Source organism: Molothrus ater, chromosome 1 (assembly GCF_012460135.2).
Source record: "Molothrus ater isolate BHLD 08-10-18 breed brown headed cowbird chromosome 1, BPBGC_Mater_1.1, whole genome shotgun sequence".
NCBI classification, from domain to species: domain Eukaryota; kingdom Metazoa; phylum Chordata; class Aves; order Passeriformes; family Icteridae; genus Molothrus; species Molothrus ater.
In genome coordinates this window covers 144,011,253-144,028,798 of record NC_050478.2, presented here as the reverse complement: position 1 = coordinate 144,028,798, position 17,546 = coordinate 144,011,253, and the positions used below count along the sequence as shown (strand labels likewise).

The 17,546-nt window shown below is 37.1% G+C and overlaps 1 protein-coding gene across 6 annotated transcripts in view; it reads left to right on the top strand.

Moving 5' to 3' along the window:
* The window catches only part of ASAP1 (ArfGAP with SH3 domain, ankyrin repeat and PH domain 1), a 123,030-nt gene that overhangs the window by 43,135 nt on the left and 62,349 nt on the right, over positions 1–17,546 (top strand). For all 6 annotated transcript variants that reach the window (XM_036379018.2, XM_036379016.2, XM_054517434.1 and 3 more), the window contains one exon: positions 12,434–12,506. In XM_036379018.2, the coding sequence (XP_036234911.1) occupies positions 12,434–12,506 (73 nt within the window). The remainder of the gene's footprint in view (positions 1–12,433; positions 12,507–17,546) is intronic.

Here is a 17,546-nt window from a genome sequence, read left to right as displayed (position 1 = left end):
TTCAGGAGCTGTGAAGAAATTGACCACTCTAGCTTGCCACTAAAACCTGCAGGCATTCCTGTTGTCCTGTTGCTTTCAGTCATAAAATATCAGCTAGAATGTGGAATGCTATTGATTACAACCTTCATTTGCTTAACAATTTCATGTTTCCTGTCCAAATTTTTATTATATTACTCACCATTTTTCCTATACATTCATTTTATGTTCCAAAGTGAATCTTTTAACCATACACATACGTTTGGTGTATATTGTAGGACATCTATTGTATTTTTTGATACCTGAAACAGTTGTTACTTCCTGAGGAAAAGGAGAACAATCCATTTTCATTCATATCCTTCCACTGAATTAAATTGCATTTGGAGGTATTAAATTTTCATCAAAAATACTATAAAGAAGCTGCAGAAATGTAAAAATGAAGAAAGTGTCAGTCTCACTAAAACTGATCATGAAATGGTACTATATTTATTGGTGGTAACATTGTGTCATGTTGCATTGCATCAAAGTTTGAAGGTGTTTGTCAAGTGAATATACTGTAGCATAAATTCAGAAGTTTCTGTTGTGTTCACAACTACTTCTTTGCAACTTTGTGAGAGCTACTATGCTGTTACTTAATTTTAAAATATTGTAGCCTGTTAATCTATTATTTTTCTAGTATCTGAGTCTGTCTAGTTTTTATGTAAAATTATTCCTTGATTGTGGAAACCTCTTGATTGTCTTTAAGACTGATGTTGACTGAGGTTGATTTTTTTCAAGCACTAGCTGCATCCATTAGATTTAGTTAATACAATATTTGGAGTGGGCTGAAATGAATAAATTGTTTTTGCAAACCAAGGTAGCTACAAGATAAATGCTATAATTTAATGGGGCTTAGTATTAGTCTTAATTTTATGCTTGGGGGGGGAAATGTATAGTTAAAAGAAAAAACCCCATTAGATTAAAATATTAATAACTTGGTTTCTGATTAAATACACTTCATTATGTAATTATTGCTCTTTTGGATGGATTTCAGATTATGGAATTTTGTCCTGTGTTTAAATGTAGCCTATATGTTCTAGTTGCATATTATACAAGCATGAAGAACTACCATGGTGCGAATCAACTTTGTCCTTGCATTCTTGCTACCCTGTGGTAGCAATCCTGGTTTTCATTTGCTTTCCCACATTCCTTTCTCCATTCTGAAACATAAATTATATTCCTTATTTTAAAGAAGGATGTTGCCAACCTGTGTTCTTTTGAAGTGACATACATCCTCATCATAGAGTCATAGAATGATTTAGGTTGGAAGAGACCTTAAAGATCATCCAGTTCCAGCTCCCTGCCCTGGCCAGGGGCACCTTCCACTAAATCAGGTTGCTCAAAGCTCCGTCCAGCCTGGCCTTGAAGACTCCCAGAGGTGGAGCACCCATAACCTCTCTGGGCAGCCTGATCTAGTGCCTCACCACACTCAAAGTAAAGAATTTCTTCCTACCATCCAAACTAAACCTACCCTCCCTCAGTTTAAAGCCCTTCCCCCTTGTCTTTATCACTCCATACCCTTATAAAAAGTCCCTCTCCTGGTCTCTCATCAGCTCCTTTAGGTACTGGAAGGTGCTATAAGGTCACCACAGAGCTTTCTCTTCTCCAGGCTGAGCAGCCCCACCTCTCTCAGCCTTCATTACTTAGACTGCTGGTTAGATAAACCAAACCAAAATAAACACGGCAGAGTTTGTTGCACAATTATTTTATATTCATTGTGGGTGTCTAGTACAAGTGTTAGCAAAGTGTTTCAGGCTTGAGGAAGAGAAGGATGATTGTGTGTGGTCTTCTCTACCTCCATTGAATGTGAGCCTTTTTCAAGTCCTGCATATATGGGGAAGTTGTATTCGTTGACTAACTTTTGCTTTTGAATCTGTGGAACGTGAATGCTTTTTGCCTGAGTATTTTAAAGAAAATTGTTGCTAGTGTAATTTAGCTATGTTTAGGATCTTGGCTATGAATTATGTCTAAAGTGTGATATTATTAAAAAAATTATAGAATATTCTCCAAGGGCATCTGTTCTCTGATACAGTAATAAAAGAGAAATAGCATGGGGCTCTTTTTGCAAAACACAATACTAGGTTAAAAAAATGCTGTGAAGAAAGTAGCAGTTTGCTTGCAAAGTATTCATAATGTTTCCTAAAATGCTGAAAATTGCTGCCAAATTCTTCTAAGTTTCACTGTGGTTTTAAAACAATACCTTTTAAATCAGCCCTGTATTTAAAGTGTCCTTGGTGTGGAAGGGAAAGTTGTAGATTCTGTGCCCTCCCAATGACTTTGTGAGGTCATATATACAATTTGGGGAATTTAAGGTTAGATTTACATTACAGGATTTCAGAGGTGTTAAAATATCCTCTTCTTGCATCCTTGGTTGATTGCTGTCAATTATACACTTGTACATGAGTCAGAAATTCTTTTCTATGCATAACCAGTTTGCAAGTGGTCATAATGTGTGCCAGCATCCCAAAATAAACCTACAGAATATAATCAAACACAGGTCTTTGCTTTAGTTTTGATATCCCTTCTCATTTCACTTTTTTTACTTGTATATTGAGAAAGCAGATTTTTCTCTGGTCTTAAGTTGTATATAGAATTATTCTGGTAATTAAACATATCTATGATTAAATCATATGTATTACACACATATCTATGGCTTGGTTTTCTTCAGCCTGTATAGCTTTTAGAGGTCTGTAGGTTTTCTGTACCACAATGGAGATGAGAAATACATCTTCATTTTCTACTGTGCATTTATGCTATTTTTGCATGTTGATTGAAAGGCAATGTAGAAGAAAATATAAGCTTTGAGGTGAGGCTTTTATTAAAATACTGGACTTGACTATCCTGATTATTGTGCTTCCTTTTCTATAATTTTCCCACTAAATTATATATGTCCAGAGAGTATATTTGTATTAAAGAACATGACAGGGAAATTAAAAAATTAATGCTTCGCATCTAAATTATACTCTTGTGATTTTATTTTTCTTTTTTAAGGAGGTGCCTCCAATCCCCTCATTTATGCATTTTGTAAAGCCCTAGTTACAGGCTAAGCAGAATTAGAATTAGATTAGAAACACAACTCCTACTGTACATAGTAAAACTTCTAATTTCCATTTTTCAATTTACCTTAAAAGCAGCAAAAAAAAATTGAATGTATGCTTATTTTATAGATTTGTTCTAGATGTGTTTTTATTCCTCTTTCTGTTATTATCCAATAGTGGCATCCTGTGTTATACCCTGTAATGAGGATTGCTTGCTGATGATACTCTCTTAGCTGGTTACATAAATGTAGCTCTGAATTTCATAAGTAGTGGTGGCTGAAGGTTTAACATGATGAAAGGTGAAATCTCACTGAGTCTGCCATCATTGCAGTCTCCATAAGCAGAACAAAGCTGGGCTATAACAGTGTCCCATAATGTTGTAGGAGTCTTCAAGGTCTGTGTTATACTGGAAATCCTATTTTTTTTAATTAACCTAATGAAACCCTTGAAAACTGCAGCCTGGAAAAAATAGGCATGATTTTAATTTTTTTTTTTTCATGAAACACTATTAGTATGTTAATATACTCACTTTTTTTATCTGAATGGAATAATTCTGAAATGGAATATTGCAGTCATCCATCAATGTATGCATTAAATATTTCTTCAGGAGTTTGGAGGAGAAGGAGCATGAGTTGTTCCTGTTCTCAAGTAAGAGATCATGTCTGTTCCCTCACCTTTGCCAGGGCAATTTTTTTTTCTTAAAAGCATTTCTGATAGTAGTAGTAATGGTAGTAGAAGGTCCCAACAATGCCACTCAGGGATGGAGTTTATGGGGCCATGAGGTGTGACTGTGCTGGTGCCTGCAGCTCCATGGAGAGGCTGCATTTATTCCTCAGTGCCACTTTTAACTTTTGTAGCATTCACAGAAACGTGGACAATATTTGTAGAGCTTTTCTGCCAGTAAGAATAATCAGTCCTGATCAAGTAGTCCCTGAGTAGAAAGTGCCTGTGAGTTACTGGGATAACAGCTTAAATGCAGAGCCTGCTGCAAAATATTTTGTGGCTTCAGAAAAAGAAGGAAAAGAGTTAAATGGGGACAAAAATATTTTTTAGTATTTAACTCTGGTGCTGCAACTAAAGAGCTCTCCTGTTAGTGAAATTTAGAGTCTGGTATAGTGGCGGGAGCAATTTTCTAGAGACTTCTGTACTTTTTTCCAGTTCAAGTTACTAAGAATCACAGTTTTAATAACCCTGTGTTAGCACATCTGTTGAATGTGGTTGTGTTTATGCTGTTTATATGTCATCTTCTCTTTTTGTTTCCTTCTGAAATACCTTGCCTCAAATATTCACTATCTTCTAAGTTTGTTTGATCGTTCTCAAAAATACATAATCTTGTTCTATTTTTTGGGGTGTGTTAGTGTATACACATGTCTCTTGCATATAAGCTTTTCAGGTTAGATTTTTGTTAAATGAAAATGTCCCTTTATAATGTCTTGGGTAAATGACAAGAAACTTTAATGAATTATGCCTGCAAAAATAAAAAGAAGTAATTTTATGAGGTAGTATTTGGTAGCCAATACTTGCACCCAAATCAGTGTATTTCCCCTGACTTTTGTAAAAAGTATAAGGAGAGTGTAAGGAGTGCAAAAATGCAGGGAGAGTATAGACTTTTATTAGTTTAGGATCATTCCCTTTGTGCTTTTAAAACAGTTCTTAATAGATTGCTGATGTGGACAAGAAAAATCAAGTCACAGAAAAAAAGACTGACACTATGCCATGACTGACTAAAAAGCAGAGTGCAGCAGCACTCATTATTTTTAAACACAGGAGCATTTGTGATGTAGGAAGGTTCTTGGGTGATGTCCTCTGCAGCCACTTGCTGGCCCTGTGCAGCCTTAGGGCTGGGAGCCTGGCTGTGGGTGTGCTGGCTTCTGAGCTGTAGCCATATTTTATCCCAGCAGTCATGCCAATGTGTTTATCCAGCAGCTGGGGTGTGAAATAGGTAAAGGTGTGCTGCAGTGACATTTAAACTGGGAAGGTTTTTTCACTGGTTTTGCTGTTCTAGGTTTCTGTACTATTCAGCTTCACTACTGCTGATTGAAGTGGGTTTGTATGTAGTGTATGATAGTTGTTCCAGCAGCTGTAGCTAGCTCAAGGTGTGTTGTTGCCAGTGTAAAGATAAGAATATTGTCACTAAGTAGTTGTGGATGCCCCATTGTGTCCAGAGAAGCTGTGGATGCCCTGTCCCTGGAAGGTTTCAATGCCAGGTTGGATAGGGCTTTGAGCAACTTGCTCTAGTGAAAGATGTCCCTTCCCATGTCAGGAGCATTGGAACTAGATACTAGATGATGTTTTCCAACTCAAACCACTCTCTGATATTTATCACCAAGATTAGTTTCTACCCAGTGAAGCTGCTTTAGACCCTGTGGGAGAAACTGTCACTGGATGGTTTCACGTGTTGTCACTAATTGTGGGCTCTTCAGCATCTCCTACACGACAAAAATTAGAGAATTCATCTGATCAATGTACTCAAAATTCCTGGAAACAAATCTCTCAGCTTATTTTTCAGATATCTCTAAATGTACCTTGTGCACAAAATAAGTTAGACCCAGAAGTATTGATGTAACTCAGCTGAGAACTAGAAGGAAGAAATTGCCCAAAATATTGTTAAGCTTTCTCAGGTGTGTCAAAGTGTGCACATAATCCAATGTCCACACCGTGGTCATTAGAAAAAATGTGATGCTAACTTCATTTAATGCAGAAGTGTTCATACATAAATATTCACTAGTGTCTTGCCCTTGCAGAAAAGGCTACTGGGTAGAAGTCTGGTTGCAAAGAAGGATCCAGTTGTCAAACAAATTACAATTAGCAATACTGTGCTTTTACAAGCAATATCGACTGGGCTTCCATTTGAGTAATACTTGGAGAAGAATTAAGTGGCCAACAGTTCTGCAGCTCTTTTAAGAGCCCACACAAATGAGCTGGCTCATCTGTTGTGACCTTCACAGCGCTGGAGGTTGGTGATTTTTGTCACATATGTGGAGTTTGGAGAGGCTGTTGCATTGACTCAGACCATGTAGCTAAGAGCAGACATGAGGAAAGTTCAGCTGATGGTATCTATGTTAAATTTTGTCATTACCTGAAAAACTACTTTTGGGAAAATGAATTTACTCAGTTTGATCACTGAATGCTTTTTTCATTAGGTTATGCTTAAAACACTTGAAGCTTAAAATTTTCAGAGAAAAGACAAGGTTTTAAAAATAATGTTATTTTAATTGGTCTTCTATTAGGAGCAGCTGGGAAATGGTGGTGTATGAATGATGCTGGCATCAGTTACTACAGTGATAAGTGCTTGTTGATGTGTTATTTTGGTTTGCTTCTTCACTGGCACCCTTTGGGGTTTTCTTAAGTAGTTCAGGACTAGTTCAAGCTGGACCTTTGTATATCTACCTTTTACACAAAGAGGTTGTCTCTAGAAAATTCTTAACACTTGAACACCCCTATTTTTGTCGTGTAGACGTGCTGAGACCAACAATTGGAAACAATTTTCATTCTGGTGAGTGGCAGGAACAGTATAAATTGGGTGGAGAGAGAAGGACAGGAAGGGTGGTTTGAATCACTTCTCTGTGTTCAGAATTAAGTGGGTTTGGAAGTCTGCTCATTTCTGAGTGAGTGAGCTACAGGAGACCAGCACTTGATGCTAATCTTCTCTTTTGGTTCTGTTTCACTGTGGCAATTATAGGGGTTTGTGTTGTTGCAATTTCAGTGGCATGCAATAACTTACCAGCTGTCTAGTCTGTGTTTATTGTATATCCAATAAAGTCTGGACTTTATCGTGAGGAAAGCTGATACTGCTGCTGCACAGCCATAACTTTGTAAGGTGCTATTTCTCTACTTCATTCCATGGGTCCTGTAACTGGGACTTGAGCAGAGGGCAAGCATGTTTTATAGGATAGCCAGCAGTAACTTCTGTGCCAGGGTTAGAGAAGTGTGTAAATTGGTAAGTGAAAGATTTACTGCTTTTAGTCCCTTGAAGCTGATAAATCATCTGTGTGTGTTTCATGAAATAATTATTCTTGTGTCTGACAATACAGGCACATGACTACCAAGCATTCATTGCACCCATTTGTGTGTGTAACCTCAAATATTTTTATATTTCACATGGATTACTTTTTTAATATAAGAAAATTATTTCTTAAAATACATGGAGGGAGGAGTTTTTTGTGATGAGTACATAGGTTGTGCATGCTCTAATCGCCTTCAAGGCTTTGTCATGAGTTTGTCTTGTACAAAATATTGGAATGGTTTAAAATATTTCTTCTCTGGTCTATTATTTTTGTGTGTGGGTTCTGGTAGGATATGGAATCTTTTAAGGCAAATCTCCTACAAATAGTGTGAATTTCTAAACTTCCTCTAATATAAGCATGAGTGGTTTGTTCCAATTGGAACATGCATCTCCTTCAGATAATAATATACTGACATATTAGTGTGATAGTCAGTGTCTTGAGCTACTTTTTTCTTTTATTATTGTTAGGGTAAAACAGAAATTAGTGGGTTTTTTTACCCCTCTTCAAATTGCAAAGGTTTGAGAGGTACACAAAATGTAATTGATGTTTTAGCACTCTCGTGGGCTCAATGGGCAGTAGCATCCTTTGTGCAAATGTGTGCCTCTGGGTTGGTGTTTATTTCTGGAAAAGCTGAATTTAATATGTGTGTAAAGCACTTTTGTGATTGGTTTCTAGACAACAGTTTCGTGTTAATATAGAAATAAAGGTTTATGTCCTTTTTAAACCACGATTTTCATGTGTATTAGCAATAAGCTCTTCAAATATTCATAAGTATGGTTTATAGTATGTAGACTTTTGTGTACAAACACATCAGGACACATATAGAATCACAGAATGGTTTAGGTTGCAAGGGACCTTAAAGTTCATCTAGTTCCAACCTCCCTGCCATGAGCAGGGACATTCACTACTACACTCTAATATGTATATATGCACACACATGCCCATAAATATATACATATCTATACAGAATAAAAAGACACAAGGTTTTAAAGAAACAATTAGTGGTTTATCTAAGTGTGAACCTGCCAGTTTTTACTACCTCAGAGACAGATGGCAAACCAGAATCTACCACTTTCCACATTGTACTGTACTATAATTTCTGGTTTAAATTTAGAGGCTATTAAATCAGAGCATGGTCCCAAAATAGAAATACCTCTCACTGAGATCAGGCTCTTGAGGGTTGAGGGGAGGCAAGGCAGTGACTGTCAATGTGAACAGCAGTGGAAAATGTGTAGCAGAAAGGGTTGGTATGGGTTGGGGAATGTCAGCATGCCTTTCCTGACCTGGCCCTGATCTGTGTGCTGTGGCAGGCTGGTAAAAGTGCCCATGCTGCTACCCAGTGATCTCCATCAATGAATGACCCATTGGGAGAACTCACCTTGTCTCCAGCCCAAAGTTAATTTGGTTTTATATCCTCAGGTGGACAAGTTTTCCACTCACTGGTATGAACAGCTACCTGTGAATGTACGTGTTAGGAGGGAGGAGGTGCCTTCTCTGAAAGTGCAATGGTAGCTAAGTACAAATGTCAGTCAGTGTGCACTGCACTGATGGAAGGTGGGCTAAAAAGGAGCTTTCACAGGGCTGTTGGCAGCACTGCAGCTCCTGAGCTGGGTCTGGTGTAGCCAAAAGGAGTGCCCTGGGGTCAGGGGGCAGAGACACTGCTTCCTTCAGCAGGGCAGATTGGAACCAGGTTGGTGGCTTGAAATGGCAGGCTGGGTTTTAGCAGAAAGGAGAAATTATATCTGGAGTAACTATGTGGGGAATCTCACAGTGATTAGTTAAAAGAGCTGATGTTGAATGATCAGGAGATTTTCTTCTTCTTGAGCATAAGCTTCAATATAAGTGAATGCAGCAACCTGAAACCTCAACAAAGCCAGAGAATCTGCTGAGAATGAGGAGGAAGGAGCTTTCCTTGCTTCATTTTACTTAAGCAGATTACATATGGTGGTTGTTTTGTCAAGGTTCTTTCTCAATTTTTCCCCTTTTTTTTTTTTTTTTTTTTGGAAACTGATTTTGCATTATTTTGATTTTGTCTCCAGAATGAGCATTTTCAAGAATAAAGCTTTGTTCAGCTAATAAGGTAGTGAATCTTTGGTGTAGGTACCTTTAAATGATTCATCTTTCCAAAATGCATGAGAGGGTAAGAAAATGTTCTTCTGTGGAACTTAAAAAGGCCTCCTGCAAGATGGTTTAATGGAAATGAAGAAAGAAGCATTTGTCAGGAGTGGGTGGTGGTAAGGAAGAGTTCAGTAGGTAGGAAGGAGTGCCACTGAATACCCAGAGATTGTCACAGAAACCTCTTGGCTCCCTAAGACACTGCAGTTTCCAATTATATAAATGTATGCCACTTTTAATGGAAGATCAGATTTTGTGTCTTCTATGACAGGCAGTTAAAGTATTTAGTATTCTAAATACTCAAAATGAAAATTAATGGATACTGCAAAAGCTTGTTTCCACCTAACTAGGGAAAGCAAGGCTGTTCCTGCCTAAGATGCTGAGAAGGTAATATTACTCTGGAATAATAATTGAATTGAGCATTGAGTGCAACTTAATTACTTTGCAGCAGAGTGCAACTAAAAATTATAAGGAAAAGACATCTAAGAAGAATGTAATATATTTGGAAACAATCTGTCTCCAGTTATATAAAATAAACAAAACAAAATCAAACCAAAAAACCTCAACACCCAAAAGCACCTAAGCAACTCTAGATAACAGGTTTTGAGTACTTGGTATGTAAGTGTGTTTTATTTATAGTTTTGGACTATGAAGAAGTAGTTCATGTAAAAATTGTATTTGCAGATATAAAAATACAAAATTGGCCTGTGATGTCATTTTCACTTAGATCACTGGCTCCTTCAGGCTGTGGATGTCATCTTTGTATATTGCTTTACTCAGTGATTCCTCTTTTAAAATAATGAATGTTCCCTTTCCTCCTGCTCTCACATTGGTGATTACATCTAATTCAATAGCAAATCCAATTTAGAAAATTTTTCTAGTCTGCTTGTCATAGACTTTTAGATTGATAACTTCAGGAAAAAGTTTGTATTTGTTTCTTTCTCCTGAGTGTCCAATTTGCTTCAATACCAGACCTTAGTGCAAAGTTTTATCTTTCAATATCATCAATGTTAACCATTGTCTTTCTTTCAAAATATTGGTTTCAAATTCTCATCCTGTGTTCAAACTCTCAGTAGACAAATGAGTCATCATTTTTTTCTGGTCATTGAAGATAGAGAGAACTTCAGTAGAAATGTATGATAGCAACTGCCTGACGTAGCAGGCAGGAGCAAAAGCTTTTGACAGCATTTGCAGAGGAATCAAAGAGAAGCACTTGCTGTGCACTGTCTTGGAAAGGAACACTGAGTTCCCAATATTTTATTACATTTTAAAATGGTAACTTTTCCTGGCACGATGTAAGTCAAATCAAACCCACTATTTTAGTGGGGAGCAAAAGAAGTCATGATGTTTGCAGTTCTTTATGTTTTAATCCATTGTTCTGCTGTAAATGGAAAAAAACCCAGAGATAAATAGCATCAGAAGGCATTTTTACAGCTTTTGTGGTTCCAAACATTCTAGTTTTAGCTGCCACAGGAGTGATTGTATGATTTGAGAAAATGGTTCTTTCCAGTTAAGGAACAGAAACATTCCATTTTATTTTGTTACAGATTATCATGTATTGTTCAGCTATAACATTTTGCATGGTTAGAATTGTGCTACTCAAAACAGAACCATTATATATTAGTTGGTTTCTCTCTGTATGGATTCCTACTGTTCACACAGAGGAGCACTCACTGTTTGGAACTTACTGAAGAGCAGAACCCTCACATTTACCTGTCTCCAGTGCTTAATGCTGTGGTTGACCTGGAGCTCCTGATGTGGTTTTCTGGAGCTTCTTAATGCCCAGTGGAATATTCTTCAATTGTAGAATCATAGAATGGCTTGGGTTGGAAGGAAAACTAAATATCATCTAGTTCCTACGCCCCTGCCATGGGCAGAAGCACCTTCCAGTAGACCTGGTTGCTCAAAGCCTCATCCAGCCTGGCCTTGAACACTTCTAGGGATGGAGTGTCCACAGCTTCTCTGGGTAACCTGTGCCAGTCCCTCACGACCCTCACAGTAAAGAATCTCTACCTAATACCTAATTTCAGCCTACTCTCAGTTTCAAGCCATTCACCCTTCCCCTATCACTCTATGCCCTTGTGAAAACTCCCTCTCCAGCTGTCTTGCAGACCCCATTTTTCAGGTATTGGAAGGAGCTATGAGGTTTTCTAAGGCTTTCACTGTCAAAACCATCTCAGATTTGGCAGTGAAAGCTCTGCTTTTGGGGATGTTTTCACTCAGTGTTGCTGGTGATGTCCCTCTGTGAGGAAATAGGAGTAGCTGACATTGTGCCTTGTTCTGCCAGGCTTCAGACCCCCAGGAGTTCCAGGATTTAAACTTTTTGGATAACAGGGCTGTGCAAGGATCTCTGCAGTGTGACTGGTGTGGTCTCTACCAGGCCCCATGCTCAGTTGTGCTGCTGTCCTGACAGTGGTTCTGAGTACAAGTTCTCCAGTCTCCAGTGATTTGAAAGTGAATAAAATATGGCAAACACTGCCACACTGTTTGCCACACTGCAAACACTGATCTAACATTACCTAGGTGATGGAAATTGCCTGTGATCTAAATGGGGAACAAATATAGCAAACTATTTTAACATTTTTGTGTATGATTGGAAATGTAATCCTCAATTCATCATTACTTAATAATGTTTTATACTGGATTTTGGAACTATTGCAGAAAATTTGAAATCATTAAAGTTGTAGTCTTGAAAATGCATATTTGAATATTGCTATTATTATTATTAGTCCTTTAGTTGCACAAAATCAGGTATTATTCCTTTATTTTGATTTACTGCTTTTCATCTGCTATACTTTTACAGTAATGTGGAATTTGTTGCAAGGGGTAATGTTGTAATCTGTGTCTACAAACACAATTACTGTGGGAGAGCCACAGATGTTAACAAGCAATTTAGTTGTAGTAGAAACTGTAGGGCGAGTGTAGAAGCATCTGTTACTTCTTGTTTTGGGTTTTTTTTCCAAAATATAATGCAATTGAATAAATACTTTGTCCTTTGCAAAACTGAAATGGTGTTTTTCTTCTAGTGCTGTCAGTACTGTTCTACTCTGTTGTCAGAACATTTTCAGTTCAATTCTTTAATTCATCCTGAAGGGGTTGAATGACCCCAGACCTTCCCACAGGCTGAACCAGTTGTACCTGCAGCTTTTTCCAGCGTGTGAAACTACTTGTTTTGTGGGTTTCTTTTTAGTTGTTAGAGTATATTCTGGCAATCAATGAAGTAAATATTTAAAGTTTGTTTACTTCTTGCTATTGTAGGCATTGGATCAAGACAGAACTGCGCTACAGAAGGTGAAAAAATCTGTGAAAGCAATATATAGTTCGGGGCAAGGTAAGACGTTGTTTTCAGTTTTACAAGAGCCAAAGCATTTAATTTCAAGTTTGAGATGTTTTGCAATTCATCCTGTTGAAATGTATAGCATAAGAAATGCTTATCTGTTTAGGAGTGTTTGGACTTCAAAATTTTCTTTCTTTACTTCTGATTATACATCAGATTAATGTGCTCTCCAGTTCTTTTACCCTCATATTCCTTCTCAATGGCCTCTGGGAGAATCCCACAGGTAAATTTTCTTGCTGTCATAATATTTCAAGCATTTACCTTTAACTAGAACAGTGACAAAAAAGTGTTCTCAACTGAATTTTTAGAAAGCACTTATAAGTGAATAAGATTTAAAAGTTTAAAAAAGTAATAAAAAAAGTTTAAAAAGTAAATAAAAAGAAATATCTGGTTTTGTTTTGTCAACATGTGCTCTCCCTTCATGATGTGTTTTTCTTCTTGCGTAAAATCAAAATTATGTATTTCCCTTCTTACCTAAAATAGTATAGTTATATAATTCTTTTGCTTGCTTGAAGACACTGTTGATGTTTTATTAGGACTATAGTAGTTACTTTGATGGGAATTTATTTGGTTAGAATATGAATTGATAATCAGTTTGAGTGCAGTAACAAATGGTGATCAAACACAACAATATACAAATTTGATTTAAAAAATGCTACAACTCTAATGCTTCTACCTCTTCTTCTCTCAAGTTCTAAAAACTGTGCCAAAGGCAGATAGAATAACAGAGCTGTGGACTTGCCAATAATCCTCTGGCTGTAAATACATGATTTTAGAAAATCCCAGTTCCAATTTCCTAACAATAATAATAATAATAATTTTAGCAAATATTTTCCATGTACAGAGCTACTTTTGAGTGCTGTTAGTTTCTGACTTCATGGAAGTGTCTGGGATTTTTAATATCTTATAGATTCTTAACTATTCTCACTTGCCAATCCCTGATGTTGGTTTGCTAGCACCATGCATGCTTTAACTGTAATTTCTGTTGTTGATAAATGTTTTCCAATAGACTGGGAAGCCTAATATAAAGTGAGAATAGTATTTGATGCAAGTGTATTTAGCTTTATGCTTTTAGAAGTATTCAGATTCTCCAATAAGCTTTTCCATTTGAGAGTACTTACTAAAACAGAGTTTCAAAACTGATAAAAAGTGTAGAACACATTAAAGTTGTTTCTGCCTGTTTTGAAACTATAATATAAATAGCTATCATTTGAATCTTGGGATAAAAATAATATTGTTGTCAAGGCCTGTAAGTAAGGCAGTGCTATATGATGAATTAGTTGCATTGAACAAAAGCAATAGAAAGTGGGTTAATGGCTTTGATTAGGTGTTCTGCACTTTAAAAGCAGCAGAGATGGGTAGCTAGTTTTTAATTTTTTTTTTTTTTTTTTTACATTTTAAATTGGTTTTTTATCAAGCCTTGTTTCAAAACTACAAGTTAGTAGGAATTCTTTTGGCTCAAGAAAGCCAAAGCTTTATACATAATCCTCTGGCTCCCTCTTCAGAGTGCTGCTGTCATAAGCACTTACAATGAAAAGCTGTGTACAGGAGGCATTACAGGCAGTGACTGATAAACTGGGATTAGTAAAGCCAAGACCAAAAATGTGCCACACATGTGAAACCTTATAAAAATAAATGTGAAGTGAATCAAAACTCAAGCTCATTTTGTCTCCTTGTACAAGGAAAATTGCTGAACCAGCTATTTTCTTGTGCTCTGCTGATGAAAGTGGATTTTATTGATATTTAAGTAAAGCATTCCAGAAACAGCTGTAAAAAGAATTGGGGTTTATCAGTTCAAGAAAGTGTTATGTGGCTATTTTTATATTTCAAAAGAAAGCCTCTAACTACATTTTGAGTACCCAGAATTGGAATTTTGTTTTACAAATTTGTTTGCTACCATATTTAATTTACTAAAGTAGGAGAAGGTTTTGTAGTACTCCTTTGCTCCAAAATCTCCTTTGAGGACTCCAGCTGGACTGGTGAGAAAGTTATTCAGGGACAATAGAAATTCTTTTTTCAGTTCAGTCATCCAATTCATAGGCTACCAAAAGCCATAGCTAGTTTTTTTGGGTTGTAGTGGTTTTGGGTTGTTGGGGTTTTTCTGTTCTTGTTTCTTTGGGGTTTTTTTTGTTGTTTCTTTGGGTTGTTTTATGTCTTTGGTTTTGGTGGTTTTTTGTTTTTTTTTTTTTTTTTTTGTTTCTTTTGGGTTTTTATTGGTTTGGTTTTGTGGGGAGTTGTTTTTTGAGGATTGTTTTGTTTGGGTTGAGGGGTTTCTTTTGGTGTTTGGGTTGTTGTTTTTTTGGTTGGTTTGGTTTGGGTCTTTTGTTTTCTTTATTTTTTTTTTTTTCCTGAGTAACATTTGACTAGTGGCAGTGGCACAGTGCAGTGTCTCATACAGAATTCTTCAGGAGGGCTGAACCTTGTGGTGTGTTGATTTGTTCCTCTCCAGGGCTGAATTATTAACCACAAGGGTCTCTGACCTGTTACAGAGCTTTAACATCACCCAAATACTTTCTGCCCTTCCTGTCCACCCCTCACCCATTTTTCATATTTACAGTTAGAGCTACTGCTGTGGAAATGAAAATATACCAAGACAAGAGTATAGAAAATCCTTAGAAATGTCCCTTCCCTATTTTCATGTCTGAAAGGGTTGTATGGGAAAGGACTGTTCATGGAATCCAGTGAGACATAAAAACAGACACCTCCTTCTCAGCACTTGCTCCCTGTCTGGCTTGCTGTCTGCTGGCATGATTGATTGTGTCTGTAACTAGGAGCCCTTCTTATGGCAGGGGTGCTGAACTTCTGCCTTCCTTTCCTGTTAGATTTGGATTGAATTGTAACAGCAGTGGATGGCACAATTATTTTTGCTGTAGATTTTTCAATAGCTCTTTTTCATTATTTCCCTGGGATAACTCCCAAATATAATCAAAAGAGTTTACACAAGGGAGAAATAAAAACATAAAATCCATACAAGACTAAAGGTGCTGAGATAGATCAGCAGTTCACATGGTCTCCCACAGTGTTCAAGAGCAGATGCTTGAGGAAGAAGAAAAATGGTACAAAGATGGATGTATTTTAAGTAATTTGTTTAGCACTTTGTCAGCTCACACTGACATGAAGGCCAAGGAATTACCATGAGTCAGAAATTATATTGTGATGTTTGATACTTCTAAATGGACTTTCTGCAACTTATTTTGTCCAAGGAATTTGAATTAATGTAAATCTTTATCATTCACAGTCCTGCATCAATCTAGTTAAATTCTCCTGAGCAAAGTTTCCCAGTGCATGCTCATGTTCTTCAGAACTGAAGTAACTTGAGGAGGAGAATGTCCCTGCCCATGTCTCACAGCATTGGCCTTGAACCCACCAAAACAACTCATCTGATATGAAATTGAGGGAGCTTTGCATGTTCTGGGCATGAAAGGTTGTAAGAGGCTTTGAAGTGCCAAAGCTTGCTAGAGGAGAGCCAGAGGAGTTTTTGGTGGATGAATCCAAACTTTGTTCTGTGGACTATTCTGTCTCTTGAAATAGGTTTGAGTTGTTTCTGTTATTACTCACAGTATCTCTCTTCTGAACTCAGCAGTTCCTAGGGGGTTTTGAGGTTTTTTGGGTTTTTTTGGGGTTTTTTTTTTGTTGTTGTTTTTGGTTTTTTGTTCTTTTGTTGTTTTTTTTTTTACAGAAACCATCACATTTAATCATCCCCACTTTCTCCAAAATGGAAGCACAGACTTCCTTTTCTAAAATAAAGAAGAGAAGGAGTGAATTTTGGGCAGCAAGGGACAGGAACTGCACACAATATTAAGGGTTTAAGCCCACTATGGCAATATTTTGATATTGCAAGCTGTGTTTCTTCAACTGTTAGATTTGGTATAAATCCTCTGAAGCAGAGGAGAAAAAAAATTCTTCCATGAAAGCTTCTTCAAGCATGTCAGTGATGAACAGAGATGCAAAAATAAGTCATTTACTTTTCTGGGCTGGCTTATCTCTCAGTGCTCTTGTACTGTGATGATCTGGAGAGCCTTGCAGACTCAGTGAGATGTTTCTTGCTCTGAAATATGGAAAGAGGCTTTTAGTACTTTTCCCTTGAGCAATCTCATTCCAGAAGGCATTATTGTTATCAAGTTTAGACAATTGTATGGTGGTCAAATAATTTTTTTTCTATTATTTTTTCATTATATTTCAGCTTGTGAAGAATGAAATGACAAAGGGTGTTTTTTATTTCAAATAATTTCTGCCATCCTTTTTAACCTTGCCAGCTTTCTTGCTTTTCTAAAGCCTTTCTGAGTCATCTTTCATTCATAAATGCATGTTGGCTCTGACCTTGGTTATTTTTCCTCTCGCTATGCATGGAAAAAAGCTGTTTTAGAAGAAGCTTAAAAATAGTTTAAAGTTGATCAAAATTCTGAAATATGATTTTTATTTTTGTTAACCACAAATGCAGAATTAATTCTTATTAATGTAGACATTATTCAGGTTTCTTTGGGCATAATCAATGCCAAAAGTAGTGTTTTTCTTCTGTAAACGATTTAACTTTTTTGTGCTTGTGTTCTTCAGTGTTTGCAGGGTAATATATCTGAACAAAACTGTTGTAGAGGAAGGAAATTTTAGGCCTTTAATTGCAGTGATGTGTTTTGTAGGTCCAGCATATAAAGGTTATCCCTTAACCTCTCTCCACAGTATTTGTACTTCTGTACCCTTTCTTAATATGCACAAGTAGGCAGAAATCTCACTAGGCTCAGAGGCATGTGCTAAAATTTTGATAATTTTGGAGTGGGAAACAAACGTAGTATTTAATGAATGCTGTGGGTTCTAGTGAAAGAGTACAAATTCTGGCAATCTCATTCAAGTATTTTCTGTTCATCCTGGGAAAGGTTTCCCCCAGGGTCACTTGAGGCATGGAGAAGTGCAGGTGGCTGCCTGGGAATGCAGTGCAAGGTGGGGTTGAGCCCAGGGAGTCCTTCAGAGCCCTGTGCTCCCTGTTCTGGAAGTGCTGCTGTGCAGCAAAGGGCTGCTGCAGAGCTGCTGTGCCTGCCC